Source organism: Orcinus orca, chromosome 18 (genome assembly GCF_937001465.1).
Source record: "Orcinus orca chromosome 18, mOrcOrc1.1, whole genome shotgun sequence".
NCBI classification, from domain to species: Eukaryota; Metazoa; Chordata; class Mammalia; order Artiodactyla; family Delphinidae; genus Orcinus; species Orcinus orca.
In genome coordinates, this window is record NC_064576.1 from 54930612 (window position 1) to 54952149 (window position 21538).

Genomic DNA, 21538 nt, shown 5'->3' on the forward strand with positions numbered 1-21538 from the left:
TGGAAGAAAAACGATTAAACTGTGCAGTTGCATGCTGTCCAGAAGCAGGGAAAGGCATGCAGCCAAACTTCCCCAGCTCTTTGCTTCATCACATGACATTGTTTGGATATCAGCTTATCAACAAACTGAATTTTACCGCCACCACTGCATGAAGAAAGGGACCTTGCAAGAAAACTACATTGAATATGAATACCAGCCTTTAAAAAAGGGGAGATTACAATACAGGCTAAGTTTCTTTTAAACAAATCTGTCTTTTTGTTTCAGATATAAGTTTTTTTGGTAGATATTTCCTCCCTGAATTCTGCAAGCATTTTAATCAAACTTTATCAAGTACAGACCACTTGAGTAGGTAAGATGGATTTCCTCAGCAACAGTCCAAGAAAATCACACATGAATTGCCGCCCCAAGAAAGATCATCAGTCATTTCTTTACGCTGTCTGAGGAGAGAAGAAATCTTCCCAGCTTTGAAGAATATTTATGTTCTGCTCTACAGATCTGGAAAATGGGAAGAGGAATACTGAGATGATTTGATTACAGGATAGAGTGTAGGCTTCTATCATGGACAATATTAAAAGAGTATATCTTGGTTGGTATGGTTTCTGGAGTGCACATTGAAGGAAAGCAGTATTTATAGTTTAATTTAAAGTTTATATTGTGGAAACAAGACACACAAAGATGTTGACTGATGTTTTCCTATAAATTTCTCTTCTGGAAGATCTGAGCAATTAGCTCTGTGAACTCAGAACCAGAGTTTTCTCATGCATTAAAATCCTTCTTAAGCGCATTCAATAGGGTAGAGGAGAGAAGAGGAACTGGCCTAATGAGAGCATTCTGTATTCAAATCTCAGTTAATAATATTATATATAGAATGGATAAACAACAAGGTCCTACTGTACAGCACAGGGAACTATATTTAATACCCTGGGATAAACCATAATGGAAAAGAATAGGAAAAAGAATGTATATATATGTATAACTGAATCACTTCGCTGCACTTCAAAAATTAACACAACATTGTAACTCAACTATACTTCAATAAAATAAATTTTTAAAAACCTCTCAGGTAATCAACCTGATGAGGTAGGCGTTGTTGACAAGGGCAAAGGAGTGAGCAGAGGAGAAAATGTTAGGGGTTTCCACTCTGCCTTAGCAACCCTATTCCAATATGTCCATTCTTCCTTGATTGTTAATTTTTAAATTATGCTATACACCTCAGATTCTAAACCCTAAATTACATGGAAAGGAAACGAGACTTATAGCAGATGTGGCTCCTTCATTCTGTATCTTTGTCAGGTTAGAAGCATGGCTAGATTTAATAGCTTCTTTTACACTACAAGGCTAGAAAATTGCAAATCTGAATGTGCAAGAAATGGAGAGTGATGTAAAGATATACTATACTGTCAAGATAAATCATATTTTCAAAGGATATTTAATGTTCTGGGAAGGTGCATAACACATAGAGAATGATCTCCCTGTTCTAAAATCACACACGATGTACATGGGGAAAAATTATAAAATGGAATCAATCAAATGCCAACAATAGCTATGCACTGTTAAATTATGGATGATCTTTTTTTTTTTTTTTGCGGTATGCGGGCCTCTCACTGTTGTGGCCTCTCCCGCCGCGGAGCACAGGCTCCGGACGCACAGGCTCAGCGGCCATGGCTCACGGGCCCAGCCGCTGCGCGGCATGTGGGATCTTCCCGGACCGGGGCACGAACCCACGTCCCCTGCATCTGCAGGCGGACTCTCAACCACTGAGCCACCAGGGAAGCCCTGGATGATCTTATTTCCTCTTCAATTTTTAAATTTTTCCAAATTTTCAAAAATGACATATATTACTTTTAGAATCGGATGAAGCAATAATTATTCTTTAAAATTATCAAGAAATAACTGTTATGACCTGGTGTGGTTCTACAACCCACCTGTTCCAAAGGCAGAGTAAAGCAGAAAGACAAAGGGCTCTGAATTATTCCTTTGATAAGTAAAGGGTGAGAATTGGGAAAAGTGGAGAACTACGAAGTCTGGTGAGGTCTAATTCCATGGAAACATTTGAGAAAATGTCTTATCCCTTGAAATAAATAATATTTATCTATTTATTTATTTACTTATTTGCCTGCTTACTTACTTATGTACATCCCCAAAATTGGTTGAACAAAATGAAATTTTATGTTATGCTTTGTTGTTCCTTGGAGGTACAGGATGAAGATGGGAGGAAAACAGAAAAGACAACAAAAGCTATGGAATGTTCCACAGATTCCTTGCATTCGAGTCCCTCACTCTGTCTCTGATACTTCACTGCTGAAGGTACAAGCATATTATTCACAGATGGAGGGACATTTTCTGTCTCTTCTTCAAGGGTTGAGGACTTCTTGGCTCTTCGTTTACCCGCATTAGGGAAAACACTGGGCCCAACCGAGGCCCTCGGTGCATGTCTACCATGTGTGTGAGAGAATGAATGAGCACTTGGATGATCTAATTCTACACCCATCCCACATCAGGAGCTCTTCCTTCTCCTCAAGGAAGGCTAAGCAACAGCGTAAGAATATTAAAAATGTTATCTGTTACTACTCATTTAGGAAGTTGAGAGTTCTACTAAGGAAGAGAACTAGGCATTTCTTTTCCCTTGTAAAATAAAACCATAAATTTTAAAGCTTTATCTTACATAATGGAAACTCCATTGCACTTTGGAGATTTGCTCTTGAAATGGCTTGCAATTTTCCTGTTATATTGTTCTCAATCATTTGAAAAGTCTTACTTAGGGATCTATTCTCTTCTTCAAATATATTATCTTTTTTTTTTTTTTTTTTTTTTTTGCCGTACAGGGGCCTCTCACTGTTGTGGCCTCTCCCGTTGTGGAGCACAGGCTCCGGACGCACAGGCTTAGCGGCCATGGCTTACGGGCCCAGCCACTACGTGGCATGTGGGATCTTTCCAGACCGGGGCACGAACCTGTGTCCCCTGCATTGGCAGGTGGACTCTCAACCACTGCGCCACCAGGGAAGCCCAAATATATTATCTTTTAAAACATCTAATTCAGAAACTGTAAAGCTGAAATGATGTCTCAAAGTGTGAAGTACTTGGCTCAGCTACTTTCCCTCTGAACATATTTTTAATATCAAGTTTAAAGTCTCTAGACACCAAAAAACTCTGACTCACAGATGTCAACTTCACACAAAATTTCTAGCAGATAAAATTCACTTAGCTTATATGTATTTATCTTAAGTTTAGTTTGTATTACACGGTTATCAACTAGTTTTGAAATTCTGTCATTGTTTTGAATTTTTTAGCCTAAGGGGAACTTATTTTATCTTGATTTTTCTAAAATGTTGATGCCACTACCTCTGTTTCCCCATCTCAATACAGTGAGCACTTACGGTATATCAGGTATATAAAAGTAATTGTAGTCCAGCCCTTCTTGTTCCTCCCTAGCACTAGATGGTAGCTTCCTAAATGGTCTCCCTACCAGTGGTTTGTCTTCCCTTGAGGCCATTGTCCACAGCAGGGCCAGAGCGATCTTTGTAAAATGCAGATCTGGTCAGCTTAAAGAATGGCACTTGGGGCTGAGTAATTCTTGGTTGCAGGACCCTGGGAGGCTGTCTCATGCTCCGTAGTCTATTCAGCAGCCTCCCTGGCCTCTCCCCAGCTGAATGCCAGCGGCATCCATCCTCCCTCCCACCATCTGTGACAACAAAAAATTTCTCCAGACATTGCCAAACGTCCCTTCAGGGTCAAAATCACTCGTGTTGATAACCACTGCTTTAAATAAAGACCAATGTTCCTCATATAAAAGAAAATCTTTAAACCCTTAGTATAGCAGAAAAGGCTTCCATGATCTTCCCCTGCCTTACTTACACTAGAGGCTTTTCCAGCTCAGACTCTATATGCTGATTAAAGTAAAAAAAATGCCGAAAGTCTAGTTCCCAATATATTCAGATATTTTGTGTCCCATAAGAAAATCTGTACCACTTTCTCCCTCTAATCAGCCTTTCTTTTCCTTCTGGTCCAGTGGTCCCCAAATTTTACTGTGCGTGTATCAAAAGCACCTGGAGGGCACCAGAGGGCTGGGCCCCACCCCCAAGAGTTTCTGATTCTGTAGGTCTGGGGTGAAACCTGAGAATCTGCATTTCTAAAAGATTTCTAGGTGATGCTGATGCCCTCTGAGAACTAGTATTCTAGTCCCTTTAGGGAATCCCTCCTTACCTGGAAGACTCAGATGTGTTGGTCATCTCTTTCAGGAAGCTTCCTTGACTGCTAACACAGAGCTTGTTTTCCTTCTCTGTTTTCATAGCACCTTTTCACTAATGACCTTGCACCCTTATCACATTACCCATCTACTTATCTACCTAGCTCTCTCCCCCGCTCACTGAGAACTCTCAGTGGAAAGTTCTCTTTTACCCTCCAGAGCCTGGCACACTTCAGGCCCTGTGTAGATTCTCATAGCCTACCTTCCTCAACAAGGATTATAAGAGATCAGTACAGTTATCAGATATTGAAAATCCTTGGATCTCCCTCAGCCCAATACTTTGACCTACTTACCTAGAATCTTTTTTTAATTCATTTTCACCACTACACATGTCAGTGGAAGACTGTTTAAGTAAACTAAGGGAGGTGAGAGAGACAGAGAGAGAGAAGCACCTTATTTCTGTGGAAGTCAGCTTTGAATACATCCCACTCTAATCCTATCAAATTCCACCGACTCATCAAAATCAACTGCTCTCCTCTGACAGGACCTAACCCAAGGGCAGCAGCGCTACTTTTACAGCAGCATGAGGATTTACAATCCCAGGGCCCAGTGGGTGGCCCTGCAGACCTGCTATGTTCACGGCCTTCAGCAACAGCAGCTGCTTGGTGAGTTTAACTACCTGACCCGAACCAGGCATCTCAGGAAGGGACTCGTATGTTGCAGCTGGCAGTCAAGTTTCCAGGTAAATAGTTCAAGTAGAATGACCTCTGTCAGCCTGATATTTCATCAGCATGGTTGGCAGGTCAATTTAAAAATGATTATCTCTGACAATAAAAAGCAAGGTTTTATGGGGAAATTAAGAGGACTTAAAGAAACTGGAGTATGGTTTGTTATAAAATGTCAACAACTCTCTGAGATTTGCAAGAACTTGATCTAGTAGAACTGGCAATGGGCTTAGGCAGATGGTCCAGGCTCAAACCACAGCTCAGCCCATTGCTGGTTATGCAGGTTCAAAGGCTTGTTTGACTCACAGCAATAATATTTATATTTATTGAGTATTTACCATGTTTCCAACATTGTGCTACGAGCCCTACATAGAATATTTCATTTTCTCCCCCACTTTACTGTTGTGGGAAACTGCAGCTCAGACAGGTTATGTGACTTGAAGAAGATCATACAGATAGTAAATGTCAGATAGGACCATCACCCTCCAAAGACCACGCACCTTCACCCCATACTCTACCATCTCTCTTCTTCCACCAACCTCATGGGATTTCATGAACCACAAATGAAAGAATGGTTGTGAAAAACTTTCACAGACCATAAGCAACAACCTACAGAAAGGTGTAGTTATTATTAAATCTCTTTTCTTCCAGGAGATGTTTTCAGTCTCCGGTTCCCCCTTATTACACTCTTCTAACTCCAACAGGTCCTTTCTTCTGTAAACACTCACTTGGCATTAGCACATCAACCTTATTAGTATTGTTCCTGTATTTGCACAAAAGGAAAACATGGTTTTTGCAAATGATTTAATATCAAGAACAATAACAACAATAGCTACCTTTTATTAGGGCTTCCTACGTGCCAGGCATAGTTCAAAGTGCTCTACATGTATTGTCTTATTTAAAACTCAAACACCTCTACATGGTGCCTTTATAACTCACATTTTACAGAAATGGAAATTGAGACATGAGTAAGTTAAATAACTTGACCAGGGTCGTGCAACTAGTAAGTGGCAGAGCCAGGGTTTAGCCTGGTCCCCATGCTTGAACTGAAGGGTTACACAGGCATCATCTGGTAGCTTTGTTTGTAGAGTAAAATTGCATAGAGGCCAATGAAACCGTAAACAGAGATATGCAACATTTAGAGCACGTAAAACCCACCTGTCTATATTATTAAAATACAGACTTCCAGGCCTAACTCTCTGTTTCTGACTCAGAAGTTCTTTGGAATAGAGTCAGAAATCTGCATTTTTAAAAAGCATTATTAATGTGGCCTCAGCCAACGATTCTGTAGTGCGTGGTCTGCAGACTACACTTTAAAAACAGAGAGAGACTGAATATATCTGTTTCTATTTGAAGAAAGTTTTGATATTGAAGATAAGCAATTCATGTGAAGATTCCACATGGCTCAAGTCCCTCTCCAAATAATTTGTTGTGTTAATCAATGACTATTTATTAACTTATTAAATGAGAAATGCAATAGAAGAAAAATATACTTCATATCCTGAAAAAGTATACAATCTGAGTGTGCTAAACCTAATTGCTTCTGCCCTACAAAGTAGAAGGGATTTTGTGCAGATGTGGATATTTGCAGAATTGTTTGTTTTGTAAAACTGTTGACTTTGAGGTTTATCTCATTTCTTCCCTCCAGGCTATATTACTCAACAGGAGGCCCTGGCTTGTGCTGCCTCACTTAGAGATTCAACCAAAAGAGCCTTAGCCAAGGCAGGTTGTCATAGAACCATCTCCCAGAGAGCCTCAGGCAGGATAAGAACACGGCCCTCAGCACTACCTGTGTTTGTGGTTCCACTCAGGACCCAAAGCACAGGGCTCCGATCCCTCAGGACCAAGGCTTTGCACAAGCTCTGAACAAGTGGTTCACCCATACACCCCTGGCATCTAGTGAGTATTTAGTGCATATTTGTTGAATAGGAATGAATCAAAGAATAACATCTAATACAAACACCATACCTAGAAATAATCTCTCCAATTCACATACATTTTACTAGCAAGAACAAGCTGAGTGGCTTAAGAGCAATGGGAGCTAAGAGTCAGCAAGCCTCTCATTCTATACAGAATCTGTAGAGTAAAATGACTTTTGAAGCTTTCAAAGTAAAAGCTTCCTTTGAATTAGAACATCCCAGAGAAATCCCAAGAACAGTGGAAGGGGACAAGTGACCAGAGGATTCAGGTCCTCTGTCACTGGGTGAACATATTTTGCAAGCCCCCTACTGTGCATATTGAAAATACACAAACCAACACAGACGGGACACTGGGCACATAGGGCTTCTGGACCATAACATCTCAGCAGCTACTGGACTGTACCTTCCCATGGCCTCCTTGCTCTCAACTTGCCCATCAAACAACAGCATTAAACTTGGCCCCAAATCTTCTGGTTCTTGCCTAACTCAGTCACTTTGTGTCCTCTTGAAACTTGGACTTATCAACCTGCTACAGCTCAGTTCATTCTACACAGCTGTAATTGACCTTGACACAGGTAAGAGGATTCATGCACACATCTTCCCCCTGGCAGCTGAAGATACATTCTCAGCAGAAGAAGAAATAGCCCCAAAGAACGGATCTCAAGTCCAACCTTTCTTTGGCCTTAATGGTTTTAAGACTACACAAATATGCAAAAACCGCAATTAACAGTGAGTCAGATCATCATACAAATTATGTTAGTTACATCACTAGTGATTTTTTTGTGTTAAAAATAAGTAACCAGAGCTCACAGAAAGTCAAAATTTAAAAATGCCTTTCTTCATCTAATTTCTAAATGTTCAACCTCTTCTCTCATTCAAATCATACAATGACTTTGTCGAGACTTTAAAAAGGAGTTGGTTGAGACGGAATATTAACTTGCTTGACAAGGAATATGCTAACACTGATCTGAAAGGAAGATGCTGCAGTATTACGAGAAGAAAAAAAACCTCATTGATGATTATTATCTTCTCTCTGCAACTATTAACACAGAAGATGTAAAAGTTCTTATGAGATTCTGAAAACTCCCAGTACCGGCTGTGATATCTGATTTACTTTTCTTTGGGAGGGACAAGGGTGCATGGTTGGCAGGAAGACTTGGGTAAGCCAGTGCTGATGTTGCTGGGTTCATTCACTTAATCATAAAGAAGCTTCTTGACCTCTGTAAATCCGGGCCCCAATTCATGTACTCTAAGCAGCCCTATGGTTCTAAGTTAAGAATTGTTAGGTAGGCTTAAAAGAAGAAAAAAATCAAATGAAACTGGGGTGGGCGATAGCATAGCCTTCTTAAGGAATAGAGGTTTGTGGTCGACCTAACTTGGCCTGTATTAACCTTCACATTGTTCCCACAATGGAGCTTTTATCCTTTTGAACTTCTTGCATCGCTTTTATCATAGACGTTTTTCTTGATGGGCACAGATATTTGCTGTGTAAACCTTAGCTACTGATGCAGAATATCAAGGAGGCCACTTATAATTCTGAGCTGCATCCCTATAACAAAAATTTCAGAAGTACCTTGTTTCCAATAGAGGATTTTGAAAGCTAATTGTCAGGTGAATATTACAAGGCACAAAAGAACAAATAAATCTAAGTTGGTGCAGAAGGTCCCACTTGTTGGATCTCCCTTCTGAGAAGATAATGGCCTACCTCTTGAGCCCCACACCCAAAGCTTATGAGGAATATGATTGGTTGTGGTGCTGGAATAAAGGTGCTCACCTGGAAGGATGCTAAGAAAGATGATCAAAGGGAAACAAAGGACAAACTGTGACTCTTAGGAAACTCTACTACTTTGACCTGTTGGAGACTCTATTGCTTGCCTTCACAATGTCAGTGGACACCATCAGTATTTAAAGTCCTTGAGATCACTGACTATTTTCAGTGTAATTACTAGTACCTAGAACAGCATCTGGTCTGTGGTAGGTAATCAATAATACTTGTTGAATAATTATAAAATGTTGAAAGATTTTGCAAATCAGACTGGCCTGTGAATTTGTGCTATTATTCTAGGGTCCCAGGATGCTGCAACTACTAGTGAGGAGTACAAGCAGTTTATTAAGTGCACAGGAGCAGCTCATCCAGGTGCCAGCAACAGGGGTGAATTGTCTGGAAAGGATTTTAAAACAATAATAAAGCTCATTAAAAATTGGTCTGCTTTTGGGCTTCCCTGGTGGTGCAGTGGTTGAGAGTCCGCCTGCCGATGCAGGGGATATGGGTTCGTGCCCCGGTCCGGGAAGATCCCACATGCCGCGGAGCGGCTGGGCCCGTGAGCCATGGCCGTTGAGCCTACGCGTCCGGAGCCTGTGCTCTGCAACGGGAGAGGCCACAACAGTGAGAGGCCCGCGTACCGCAAAAAATAAAAAATAAAAAAAAAAATTGGTCTGCTTTCTATTATCACCATAAGCCAGCAATTCTAAACAATATGAGTGATGAAATATTCCTCTACCAAAAATCTTTTGTTGGCCTAGGGTCTAAATAATTGCTGAAGTTACCGTTGAGTTTTAATAATATATATGTAAGCTTCAAAGTAACACATTCTTATTGCTTTTCCTTTAATAATCATTTTATTCCTCATGGAAAGTAATTCAGAGAACTTCAAAACCATATCAGCTCACATATCTCCAACCACTGTGGTACTACGTATTCTTGAATGAACAATGGTTACACCACCACCGTAAAGACAAGAAAAAGAACTTGAATTACTTCATTCTTTACTCTATGTGGCCACTTAGCATTTTTCTTCTTTTAAACAATTTTATTGAGGTACAAATTAGATGCAGTAAATGCAGTCAATTAAAGTTCAGTGAGTCTTGACAAATGCATACAGTCATGAAACCACCCCCACAATCATGATATAGTACATTTCCATTACCCTAAAAGTTTCCTTGTGTCCTTTTGTAGACAATCTCCTCCCTCAAACTCTGGCCCATGATAATCACTGATCTGCTTTCTATCACTGGAGTTGCCTTTTCTAGAACTTTCATAATTGGAATCAGAGTAGACAGTCTTTTGTATACAACTTCTCTCACTTAGCATGATGCTCTTGAGGTTCATTGTGTTGCATAGGTAGCATTCCGTTGTATAGACACATCACACTTTGCTTATCCATTCACTAGTTTATGAACATTTGGATTGTTCCTAGCTTTGGACTATTACAAATAAGGCTGCTATAAACAGTTTAATGTAAGCTTTTATGTGAACATAAGTTTTTATTTCTCTTGAGTAGATACTTAAAAATATGATTACTGGGTCTTATGGTAGATTTAGGTTTCACTTTATAAGATGCTGCCATAGTGTTTTCCAAAGTGGTGGCACCGTTTTGCATTCCCACTAGCAACGTATGAGTTCTCATTGCTCTATACCCTTGCGATGTCAGACATTTTAATTTTTGTATTTTAGTGACTGTAGCTGCTGGGCAGAAGAGAACTTGGATAAGTGGGACATACCGTCACTATCAGTTATGGTCACAATCCTACTGGGAATCATGGCAAATTTCAGGGAAAGAAGTCATGATAGACATGAGGGTGGTGATGGCAATAATCATGAAGATTTAATAGCAGAAATTTCAAAGTTTAAGAACCAATCTTTCCAGCTTATTTTAAAGGAGGAAGGGTTTGGAGGAGATGAGGAAGAAGAAAAAGAAGCAACCCCTGCAGAAAGGACCACCCCTGGTCAAAGCCATGATGTGGTTCAGTGTGTCCTTAGTACCTTTTCATTTTCCTTGTTTACATTTTTCTTCAGGTTCAGCAACCAGCACCCCACCACCACCACCAAAATCTTTTAAGCACTGTATTAGTTACCTACTCCTGCAGAAAACATTACTCCAAAACTTAGTGAGTTAAAACAATAATATTTACTATCTCACAGTTTCTGTAGTCAGGAATCTGGGAATGGCTTAGCTGGGGCTTCTGACTCAGGGTCTCTAACAGATTGCAATCAAGGTGTCAGTTGAGGCTCTGGTCTCATCTGAAGGTTCAACCAGGGAAGGATCTACTTCCAAGCTCACACTTGTGGGTGTTGGCAGAACTTAGTTTCTTGGGTGCTGTTGGACTCAGTGATTCAATTACTTACTGGGGGTTGTCTGAAGGCCACCCTCAGTTTCCTGCCATAAAGGTCCCTCAATAGGGTAGAAATATCAATACACCTCAATAAGTCACAAACAGCAACTTGTTTCATCTGAGTTAAAAAACAAAAGAGAGCAAGAGTGAGTGGTGTGTAAGGTGGAAGTCACAGTCATCTATAACTGATCTTGGAAGTGTCATGCCAACACCTTTGCTATGTTCTACTACTTAGAAACAAGTCAGTAGGTCCAGCCCACACACAAGGGTAGGGGATTACACAATGGCAGGCATACCACAATTGGGGTTGGGGGGGCAGGAAATCACTGGGAACCATTTAAGAAGCTATCTACCGAAGCCAAGACTAGGGTAAGTTGAGTGAGGTGCCTGGGGTGCAAAACTGAAAGAAACACTTGTTCTTGCATGATCCTGCGTGTGAATCCCATGTAGTCCCTACCTAGACACCTCATTGCTGTACTTTAGTCTTGGCTCTGCTGTCTGCCACACGCACCCAATACCTTTATGTTGACTTCTGAACACCCAGTCAGGGCTCCTTGCCTAGACATCTGGTCTGAGCCTGTCTTCTCAGACAACTGTCCCATGCTGTAGAAAATCTCTAGCCTCCTGTATGCTGCCCACAAGGATGCAGACTCCAGACTAGTTGGAACCAGAAGATTGATGATGCTGACTCCCAGTTACTGTATCACCAACCAATCAGAAGAATGTCTACTCCACAACCCCCTTCCCTCACCCTGTCTTTAAAAACCTTTCCCTGAAAGCCATCAGGGAGTTCAGGTCTTTTGAGCACTCCTTGCTTGGCACCCTGCAATAAATGCTGCACTTTCCTTCACCACAACCCGGTGGCAGTAGATGGAATTTAGTGCACATGGGTGAGCGGACCCAAATTTGGTTTCGTGACAAAACTTGGCTGTTTTTTGTCCAAATCCTCCAACATGCTGTTGAGGAAAAAGTAATTTCAGATAAGCCTAAGAGATTTAATAATTAATATGTAATTCATATATAATCTATACATTTGGAGCAGTATTAATCAAAATACAATCCATATACCAGACTCACTGAGGGTGCTTAAGGAAAATGCAAATTCTTGGGTCCCATCCTAGACCCAGTGAATCAGAATCTGAACAATAGCATCCCAGGTGATACTTATGATTACTTAAGTGTAACAACCCTTTGCACTTATGGAGTGACCTCAGTAGACATAATGCTTTAACCTTAATAAACTGAATTTTTGTTTGGCAAATTCAGCAAAAATTTAGGGGCAAGACTCCATGATGAGAGAGACTTTTGGAGTTAGGGAAGTATCCCCTTAGTAACCTTCAGTAACTCATGTAAATAAACTGCTTATTATTTTTACTCAAAGCTAGGTCAAATCAATGGTATAACAGTACTTGAATCAACAAAAATGATTTAGTTTTCCTAGACCTGGTATTACTGTATATGCCTTACAATTCCACGAAAATGAATCCTGACTTGATTTTCTCTCCCATTACCTATTTTGTGACGAAGGCTATAGGAACCTGTCCAAGAGTTTTTGTACCTTCTCAATTAAAATGAGTTGTTAATTGCATCAGTGCTTGTAGAAGAAACCATTATATCAGCATTCAGACCCTTATAGTCCATTGTCTGAAATGTAATCAATCCCTATGTTAGAAATCAATCCCTTGTCTGCCTCCAGAGAATTGTCCTCCATTTTTCTCATATTAGGGTTTTCATACTGTGCCAGTTACACAATGGATTCCATCAGGTCAGAAGGAGAGGAAATCCCTGTTGCTTTGAAAATCAAAGCTTAGGTGCAGTGTCAGAGGCAATTACCCAACTGTAACCAAGCCAAACAATGAGATGCTACATGGTATGAATTCCCAAGCACCCCTCTGGCTCATGGAACAGCACAGACCTGAGGGGAAATGAGGACCTGTTTATAAACAGAAGATTCTAGAGAAAGAAATTTCCTACTTTAAAAAAAATCTAATGACTCCAGAAGAATGATCAAAATGACTTGATAAGGTATCATAGAAAGTCAGTGATGTTTCAGAAGCCCAGCTCTGTATAAGGAAAAATATCACACCATTGTAAATATCTTCCTTATTTAAACTCAATCAGCTATTACAGTATGTGTCGCATTGTGTATTTATGTAAATAAGGAAAGATCAGAGGGTAAAGTCCCATAAGTCAGGGGGTCTGTTTGAAGCACATCTAAGATTGGGTTAGGGGGAGGTAGGGAGGAGGGGGAGGCTGCTGATGGGCCAGATTGTGTGTAAAAGTCAGGGACTAGGTGTAAAATGTGGCTCCATTTCCTAACTGAAGGGTCTGAGAGCTGAAAAAGCTGAGAAGTGTATGATCTATGTAAGTTAAACGGCCTTTCATTTTGGGAGAGAAAGTCAGGTGTTAATGTTCAAGCTGTCAGGCACTTTTCCAAAAGAAGGAGAAGGGTATTCTCATTCAGCTCCCAGTTCCAATGTGTGGGACTTTCCCCCAAACCAAGCACTTCTCAGACACCAGCTGGAATTTGTCCCACAAATTCAACTCAATTCTGACACTATCTACCTGGAGTTAGCATCAGATTCCACAGGTAGAGGACTCAGTCCTACAAGACTGTCCCCACTTCAGATGCCAATCCCAAGGCATCCAGGTTGTTACCTGCCCTTTTGACTGACTGGTTATAAATCAGAGGTTCCCACGAACCCCTCCCTAGGTTCAATTAATTTGCTACAGCAGCTCACAGAACTCAGGAAAATATTTACTTACTAGATTACTGGTTTATTATAAAAGGATATAATCCAGGAACAGCCAGATGGAAGAGATGCATAGAGCCAGGTATACAGAAAGGGGCTCAGAGCTCCCATGTCCTCTCCAGGTACTTCTGTCCCTGCATCTCCACATGTTCACCAACCTGGAAGCTCTCTGAACCCTGTCCTTTGGGGTTTTTATAGAGGTTTCATTAAGTAGGCATGATTGATTAAATCATTGGCCATTGGTGATTGAACTCAATCCCCAGCCACTCTCTCCGTTCCTGGAGGACGGGCAGGTGGAACTGAAAGCTCCAACCTTCTAATCACAAGATTGACTCCAAAGGCTCCTTGGGTACTTTCCAAAAATCACCTCATTAACATAACCAAAGATACCTTTACTGCTCTCATCACAGGAAATTCCAAGGGCTTTAGGAGCTCTGTGCCAGAAAAAGGATGAAGACCAAATGTACATTTCTTATTATAAATCACAATATCACAGGCATACACAAAAAGAGAAAGTCATTTTAGAATTGACCACAATTCTTAAGATAACCTACATAACTGGAACAAGTAAAGAATTTTTTTAAAAAAAACTTTGCATATTATTTCAAAATTATAATTTTATGATTAATATCTCATGGTGAGATGGGCTATATCAGGCAGTTCTTATGCTATTTAGTCATTTATATGTTCACATATTTGCAGTACCTGAGAGCTAGTGGGAATAGTATTTATTAATGATTATGTTTATCAGCAATTAATGATTATGTTTACAAGCACAACGCTCTGGCTGAAGTGCAGAGCATATATAAACACAAGTAATGGGAAATAAGTCTAGGAAGAAATTATAGCCCAGTCGTAGATAAATTTTAATGAACTTTAATTAGCATACAATAGGGAATCACTGGAGTTGTTTTTAGTAGGAGCTTGGCCTGAGTACACATTAGGAGGACCGATTTCCAATACTGAGCAGGTTGGAACAGAGAAGAAGAGGAAGGAATTAGAGAAACAATTCAGGAATCTGTCCCAATATTCCAGGAGCAGAAATGAGGAGGACTAAACTCAGGAATGAAATACAGGGAACAAAAGCAAAAGATGTGGTGACTGAAGAATCAGTGACTTTGTCTGGTGTAACAGAAGAGAATGAGGGTATCACAGGGGAAACCCAAATTTTTTCTGAGGGCAAATGGCCCTCAGAAAAAGAGCTGATTTGAGAGCTAGTGAAATATTGTCTGGCTTTGGGCCAGTTGAGTTTGAGGTCTCTGCATCTCAAGGGTATTGCCATGGAGTGAGAAGTCAATCCTGGGGGCAGTGAAGAGGCAGAAAAGAGGGGAGATTCCCAGGGATGGAGGGCAGATGTGCAAGAACAGAGCCAGGGACAGACCCTGGCAATGGGGCAGGAGTGTGCAGTGTGTCATGCTTGAAAGGATCCTTCAGAAAGTAGCCAAAAAAAGAGGGAAACTGGAAAGAGAAGAGCTAATGCCTGCATGAGGAAGATAAAGATTGAGATATGACCACTGGGGTGTCCAGTTAAGAGCCTGCTGGTGACCTTAGCAAGGCAGTGTCATTCAGGCATGAGGCGGGCAGCTGGACTGGTGTTAGGAGAGTACAGGGAGCCAGAATGAATTCAGATTTTTAAGCAATGTCAAAAAATGCTTGGTCAGCATCCATTCAAGTTTCCGTATTTTTTCATTCTACTCAGCCTTCCTGGAAATTCCTATTTGAATCCCATTTTCTCCATTCATTTACACAGAGTATCTCTCTTCCACCAAAATGGAAGGCATTTTCAAAAGCTGATACCAGCTGAATGTGTTAATGGAGTCTCATGATGAAATTCTATCAGGCAGAGCACATTGTTATTGCAACATATTTTATTACTCTATTAGTACATGTTATAAAATGTGTACTTATGAACAATTACTACCACAATGTGAGATACCCAATCCATTGAGGTAGGAATTTGGAGCAACAGTGTCATTTTTAGTAAAGAAATTGACATGAGTAAAGGTGAAATTCAAGATTCTATAGCATGTGTGAAATGCAATGATCCGTTTTAAAGACTGGATATAACTATGCTACCATAGATATACTTCCATTTAGGACAAACCATTCCATTTATAACTGTTAAGAATACATTAAAGCTAGAGAATTGAAGTCAGACAAAAATCTCTTAACAAAATGTCAACTGTTTCATCCACAAAGAACAGCAGGAAGCTTTAGAAAAGAAGCCCCTTCTTTTTTGACTAATGGTTTAAAAGCCATGCTAATTTCAGTAAATGTAAGGGATGAGAAAATGAATGATTTAGGATGCAGACTGTATAAAAAATCTAGTCCCTAGAGCCAACACAGATATGGGCAGGGGAGGGGGTGAAAAGGACAATAAAAGTTGGTGCAGAACAGAGATACAGGGGAAATTTTATATGGAGAAAAAAATAAATCAATTAAAGCAGGAACCATGCTGTTCATTGTGATAAATCATATTAACAGAATTCTTCTGAACAAGATATTCAATGGAAGGAAATTATATTTATTTATATAAATAAATCAGGGTTTTAACTGACTGCCTTCATTCTTGGATGCAAAAAGACAACGCCACACCTTCATGGCTGTGCCTGTACCACCACAAACAAATGCATTGGCAGAGAACCCCGTGTGCAGTCCTGTTTATGAGCATGCCCACAGCAGGTTCCAAAGAATAAAATGTTTCCAAAGAGGAGGGAAGCATGGAAATCAGAGCTTTGCTCAGAATGACATTCTGATTATGCTCATTAACGGCAAAAGAATCCAGTTTCATAAAAACCAGCGAAAGCAGCTTCCTATTTTTTATTCTAGCTTATCCACCACCAAACATTTCTTGAGTGTCGGTGAGGAAGCAGGTCCTAGGGAAGGCACTGAAAATTGTGTATGGAATGAAATACTTCTGCTTAGCTTGTCTTTGCTGTCTACCTTGCAGCTTTGTGGCCCCCACTCTCAGACCATGGGCTGTGACCAAGCCCAAGGTGACCTTCTCCACAGGTGCTGGGGAGTGGCAGCTGTAGACTGCAAATTCCACTCACGTGAGGGCTCAGTGAGGTCATCTTCTGTAGCCACTCTACCCGTGCAGGACTAAGTCCAGCGGGAGAACAAAGGGAAGAATCCAAACAAGCTGCAGAGGTGTCTACCTACAAATCCTTCTGCCCTGACACAGGTTATTGTGGCTGTATAGACAGGGTTGTTTTTGATCAGAACTAAGTATCATATGATCTTGCAAACATAAACTGGTCAGAAGTATGTTTTACCTTTTCTCCCCATGTTTGTTTTTAGTTAAGGTACTTAATACAATAATGAAGAGCATAACTATGGAGTCCGATCATCTGGGTTGAATTCTAGTTACATCACTTACCAGCTATGTGACTGCAGGTGAAGGATTCCACCTCCGTGCCTCAGTCTTCTCCTCTGTAAAATGGTGAAAGTAACAGTCCCTACTTTGTAGAGTTTTGGGCCGATTAACACAAAATCCTCGACATTATATGTGTTCATTCATGTTAGCTAACTAATTACCTTGGTTTAAAAAGTATACTAATTGTGGCAACAGAACAACTAATACTCAATATTTTTAATGTTTTACCATTTACTTGGCACATTTATATGTGTCACACTTAATTAAAAGGTAAGTTTGGGTAAATGAGTTTATTGAATATATTGTAATTTTCCAGAAAAAGTTTGTAATGTCTCTCTGTAGGTAAATTCTCATCATCTCCTCTTTCAAATACTATTATATTTTGGAAAATACATTACGAAGGAAAAGCAATAGAAGTGACTTGAGAAATTGGGTGTGGGGAAGATCCAAACTGGAAACAACCCAGCTGTCCATCAATTACAGAATAGATAAGTAATGGGGGTTTATTCAGACAGTAGAATATTACATAGCAATGAAAATGAGTGAATTACAGCACACAAAACCATGATGAATTATAAAAACATAACGTTGGGTCAAAGAAATCAGACACAAAAAATGATATGACATATATATGATATGATATGACATATATATGATATGATATGACATATTAGGTTGGCCAAAAAGTTCGTTTGGGTTTTTCCATAATGTCCCACAAGGGACCAGCCGTTATGGTTCTTATTATAATTGTAAAACACACCTCAGCCAAAAAACGATCAGGGAACTTTGAAGAACAAGATTTATTACGCATAGCTCCTAAAGGGCATACATCATGCCCAAGGGCCACAGTGAGATTGTGGGTTGAGAGAGAAGGAGGGAGTGAGGACCCGGAGCCCTGCTGTACCCAAGTGATCCAAGGATCCAAGTGTGGGATACTTACAGTTTCACTGGTTCACTCTTTATTGGCAAATTTAAAGCATAGGAGGGGCAGTTAGGTCACAGGATGGGAACGGTGAAGTCACTCAAGTGGTCAGTTATCTACGTTACCCCGGGCTTTCTAAAAGGAGACTCCATGAGTAAGGCAGCCGCGCTCTACATCTAGTTGTGTAGCCGGCAGTATGTTTATTTGAGATGGATGTCTTTGAAAAGGATGCCTTGGCAATCAAAAGCTTAATGCCAGGCACTTATACTCCATGACTACCACAGGACGAAGGAGTTGGTGATGGGAAGGGGCAGGTGTGTGTGTAGAGCTTGTTTCTGGAATTCTGTCAATACCTTATTTCTTGGTCTGTGGGCTGGTTACTACTTAACTACTTGCTCATAACAATTTGTAATACTATGTATTTATGTTTTGATCATTTTTCTTTCTATGCACCATAGTTTACAAAAAAATACTTTAAAACCCCAGATGTAAGTTTGGAATTTTTTAATAAATGGAAATAAAAATGTTATGAGGAAAGACATTAGGAACCTAAGCTGGATGTGAGCAAAGCAAGTCTCTTTGTTATATGCATATACTCCACCCTGAGCATCATTTTCTGCACTTACTTCTCCAAATCTTTTGTTCCCTTCACCAATTCAATTCCCAGCACCTCCAACCATAAAAGATTGAAGGATAATTATAAGTAAATCCAGCTTACTGCAATGCCTAAGGATATTCTCACAGCATGCATAAGGGATCTGATTCTTAGATGTAAGGAAAGAAAATACATATTTTATGGCAAGATGAGAAAAACTTAAACATAAAATTGTTGTCTGCCTGTTTGGGCCTCCTCCCTCCCCCTTTGTATGTATTGTACATCTCCTTCTTAATCTCATCAAGGGTCACAACTCCTTAAGAGATAACCTTCCTTCTTAATCTTGTAAGGGGCGGTGATAACCCATGACCCACTGCTCCCTTTGTTCATGTAGATCTGGATTGTGTAAACTGCCAATAATATAGCATTTAATGCACAGCCCTCTGTCTCAAAAACTTATAAACCTATAAGGGAAAAGAGTCTGAAAAAGAACAGATAGGTAGATAGATAGATTTGTAACTGAATCACTTTGCTGTACACCTGAAACTAATGCAATATTGTAAATCAACTATACTTCAATAAGAACAAACAACATATAACTGTGCTTTGACCTCTAACGGGCAGAACAATTCTTGGAGCTGTCTGATAAGCTATTCCCAGGTTATAATCCTCAATTTGGCTCTAATAGAATTTTCCATTTCCTTCTTAGATCAACTAATTAATTTTTTCATTGACAGATATAAAGAATAAAACCTGGATCATCAAGATGATGAAACATACTCTTGCGAGATGCTCTCTTTGAGAAGAAAACTGACAAATGTATGTTCTAATTTGGATAATCTGCTCTGCTTCTATTTCAGACTCTTAAGTGTACTTAGCTCACCTTTTTACAGAGACAGGAAAAATTCCTGGATAATAAAGGTTCAGGACAAGTTCATTCCCATATTCCAGATAATGGCTAAGAGCAACAGTATTCTGATCTATTTGTAACATTTTGAACAAGAAAAGCTTTTTCTGGCCTAAACCTAGTTTGATATTGAAAATACCTGCACTATAATGTTGACCTAACTCAGAAATCTCTTCAACGTATACATCTAGAAGAATGAAGTTAACAAAGTCCATAAAATAAGAGAGGAAAATTGTTTTTAAGACGTCAGTAAGGCCATTGTTTACTTGATGTTGCCCACTCTAGGAACCAGAAGGACATATAGGTTCTACTGGTTCAGAATTTCTCTGTCACAGCCAGAGAAAGGTTACTGACCTAGGGACTTTATGAAGATGACAGATGAGTTGAGAATGACTGACCCGTATAAAACTGCTCTGGTACAGCTTTGCTTTAGTACGACCCTTTCGAGCGCCAAAGAAGAAACAGCTCAATGAAAGTCATTTTATTTGTTATGGGGATATCGTTGGAGAAATTGCTCACCACATAACATGGGAAACTCAAATTTCAGTACCAAGACCAACTGGTTTCCCCTAAATAACTGATTGTTTATTCTATAGACTCAAGCTACTGCCTCATTCTTTGTACTGGTCGTAAGGAATTTCAGTGCAACGTTTGAAGTCTACTGTCAGTATAGGCAGTTTTTGGTTTGATTTTATATCTCAGATCCATTATTTTGAATTTCCCCTGATTTCTGTATTTGCCTGCTTTGGTCTTGTAACTTGGTTTTTCAGGATGTATCAGAGTGTAATTATCTCCCCAAAATTGAAGCATCTTATCGAATAGGTCTGTAGTTCTAGTCCAGATTCTCTCCCAAGCAACAGACATAAACATCCATCTGCATTGTGGACTTCATCTAGATTTTCTGTAGGCATATCAAACTCCCCAAACCTAGTCCTTCTGTATTCCATACTCTGCCTTGATAAGTGCCCCTATGTGCTTGGAAACCCAAGTCAGAATCCTGGGTCCCATACTGGATTCTTCTTTCTCCCCACACAATTTGCTTCCAATTAACCTCTAATTCTTGTCATATTGACTCCCCAAAATCTCCTGAGCCTATTCCTTTCTTTCCCTTCCCAACGTTGGTAACTAATTTCAGGCCCTCCTTCTCCCTTGCCTAAACATATAATAATCCTTACCAGCTTCCTTGCTCTTGTCTCACTCCCCTCCAGTCAATGGCACACGCTCCTGCAAGAGGGATCTCTCTAACACTCAAATCTGGTCATGTCACTGCCTGGTTCCTTTTTTTTTTTTTTTTAAGATTTTTTGATGTGGACCATTTTTAAAGTCTTTATTGAATTTGTTACAATATTGCTTCTATTTTATGTTTTGGTTTTTTGGCCATGAGGCATGTGGGATCTTTACTCCCTGACCAGGGATCGAACCCACACCCCCTGCATTGGAAGGTGAAGTCTTAACCACTGGACCACCAGGGAAGTCCCCCTGACTCCATTTTTTCTCAATGGTTCCCCCGTCGAGATAAAACAAAATTCTTTAGAATGACTTGTGAATGGCGTTTTACAGTTTGAACTTCTAAGCCTTTACCTCTCTGCTCCTTAAAGGCTTGTGTGCTCCAAACATGCCAAATTCTCTTATTTCCCATTTTTATGCACACACTGTGTCCTTAAATTCCCTTGGATTGCCTTCTCTTAAATACCCTTCCCTCTTTGGTGAGCCAGGGATTCTTCTATTAATCCTCAGGCCCCAGCATAAGCCTTGCCTTTGAGAAACCTTCTCTTTCGTACTCTTTCCCTTGTGCTCCTATGGAATCTGACCAATATACCTATTATAGAAATTATCATGGTATTTTGAAACTACTTCCTTATATATCTCCTTGGATGATAACTTCCCTAAATGTTCAGTCACTATGGTTCACTTTCCTTTGTATCCCAGAACCTAGCATAGAACACACTCAGTTAAATAAATTTATTAGTGAAGGGTAGATAGAATTGTTATGATTAATGGGGTCAGATGCTAACTTCAGAAGACTGTACTTTTAAAACAAC

General features: G+C 40.0%; 1 protein-coding gene and 1 long non-coding RNA gene across 3 annotated transcripts in view; one reads left to right on the forward strand and one right to left on the reverse strand.

The window, feature by feature from the left end:
• The window catches only part of LOC117203093 (uncharacterized), a 250390-nt gene that overhangs the window by 156704 nt on the left and 72148 nt on the right, over nucleotides 1–21538 (reverse strand). The gene's annotated exons all lie outside the window — the stretch shown is intronic.
• Nucleotides 2203–9040, forward strand: FAM216B (family with sequence similarity 216 member B). The gene is made up of 3 exons (XM_004274561.2): nucleotides 2203–2307; nucleotides 4731–4851; nucleotides 6560–9040. The coding sequence occupies exons 1-3, from the start codon at nucleotides 2203–2205 to the stop codon at nucleotides 6775–6777; spliced, it is 444 nt and encodes a 147-aa protein (XP_004274609.1). The 3' UTR covers nucleotides 6778–9040.

What these genes read in the sequence shown, in the direction of transcription:
- FAM216B (XM_004274561.2), top strand. Translation starts at nt 2,203, where the DNA reads ATGAAGATGGGAGGAAAACAGAAAAGACAACAAAAGCTATGGAATGTT. An exon ending in CTGATACTTCACTGCTGAAG is followed by an intron (nt 2,308 to 4,730) that starts GTACAAGCATAT and finishes CTCCTCTGACAG; the next exon opens with GACCTAACCCAAGGGCAGCA. An exon ending in TCAGCAACAGCAGCTGCTTG is followed by an intron (nt 4,852 to 6,559) that starts GTGAGTTTAACT and finishes TCTTCCCTCCAG; the next exon opens with GCTATATTACTCAACAGGAG.